The sequence below is a fragment of the Octodon degus genome, unplaced genomic scaffold (genome assembly GCF_000260255.1).
Source record: "Octodon degus isolate 3935 unplaced genomic scaffold, OctDeg1.0 scaffold00072, whole genome shotgun sequence".
Lineage (NCBI taxonomy): Eukaryota > Metazoa > Chordata > Mammalia > Rodentia > Octodontidae > Octodon > Octodon degus.
The window spans coordinates 8437131-8437941 of record NW_004524648.1 but is presented as its reverse complement, the minus strand read 5'-3'; the positions used below and the strand labels follow the sequence as shown (position 1 = coordinate 8437941).

The 811-nt window shown below is 36.9% G+C and overlaps 1 protein-coding gene across 1 annotated transcript in view; it reads right to left on the bottom strand.

The window, feature by feature from the left end:
• Rhot1 (ras homolog family member T1) overlaps positions 1-811 on the bottom strand; it is an 85423-nt gene that overhangs the window by 28101 nt on the left and 56511 nt on the right. The window contains exon 11 of the mRNA XM_023719855.1: positions 713-811. Coding sequence (XP_023575623.1) covers positions 713-811 — 99 coding nt within the window. The remainder of the gene's footprint in view (positions 1-712) is intronic.

The following is an 811-nucleotide window of genomic DNA, read 5'->3' as shown; positions in this document are numbered from 1 at the left end:
CAGAGAAAACTCCTGAAATGCTTCCTAAATTTGTTACCTCTGTATCTCTGGGTTTTCTTAAGCAAAGCACAATGCTTTTGCAAAAAGTGTGGTTTACACCACAAGAACTGTTAAAAGATTTATTAATGAGGAACAAGGTTACAGAGGTGAGAGATGTATAATTAGTTTCAGATCAAGACCATATGTTAAGAAATATGTTCTTAACATTTAAAGCAAATTAAAATGCAAGATAGGCTGCTAAAGTGTTTAATGCCCAAAGCTCTCCCTCATTTTGTACCAGGAGATATGCCAGAGAGTGTACTAGAAGCAAAAATTGTACTCTTCTTTTTGATAAAGAGTCCAGCATCTCAATTCAAGGTATTTCCAAATCATGAAGAAAACTAACAAAATGAATCAAGTCAGGCAATGGTGATGAAAACTAATAAAGACCTGGAAACTAATGAAGATGAATTTATTTATTTATTTATTTATTTGGATAGGGGTGTCTTTTCTTTAAGACTTTGCTATGTAGTTCAGGCTGGGCTTGAACTCACTGTGTAGCCTATGCTGGCCTCAAACTCTCAGATTCTCCTGCCTCAGCCTCCCAAGTGCTGGGATTATAGGTACGTGCCACCATACCTGGCCAAAGATGAGTTTTTTTCTGCTCTGTAACATTTACGGTTAGAGTCTCAAAAAACATTCCTAACCATAAGATAAATATCCACCTCCTTACCTGTAATGGCGGAAGCTTGAGACTCTTGTTCAGTCAATATGGAATAACCTAGATAGCCCAAATACTCCAGACATCTCTGAACATCTAAGTATGTTGTGA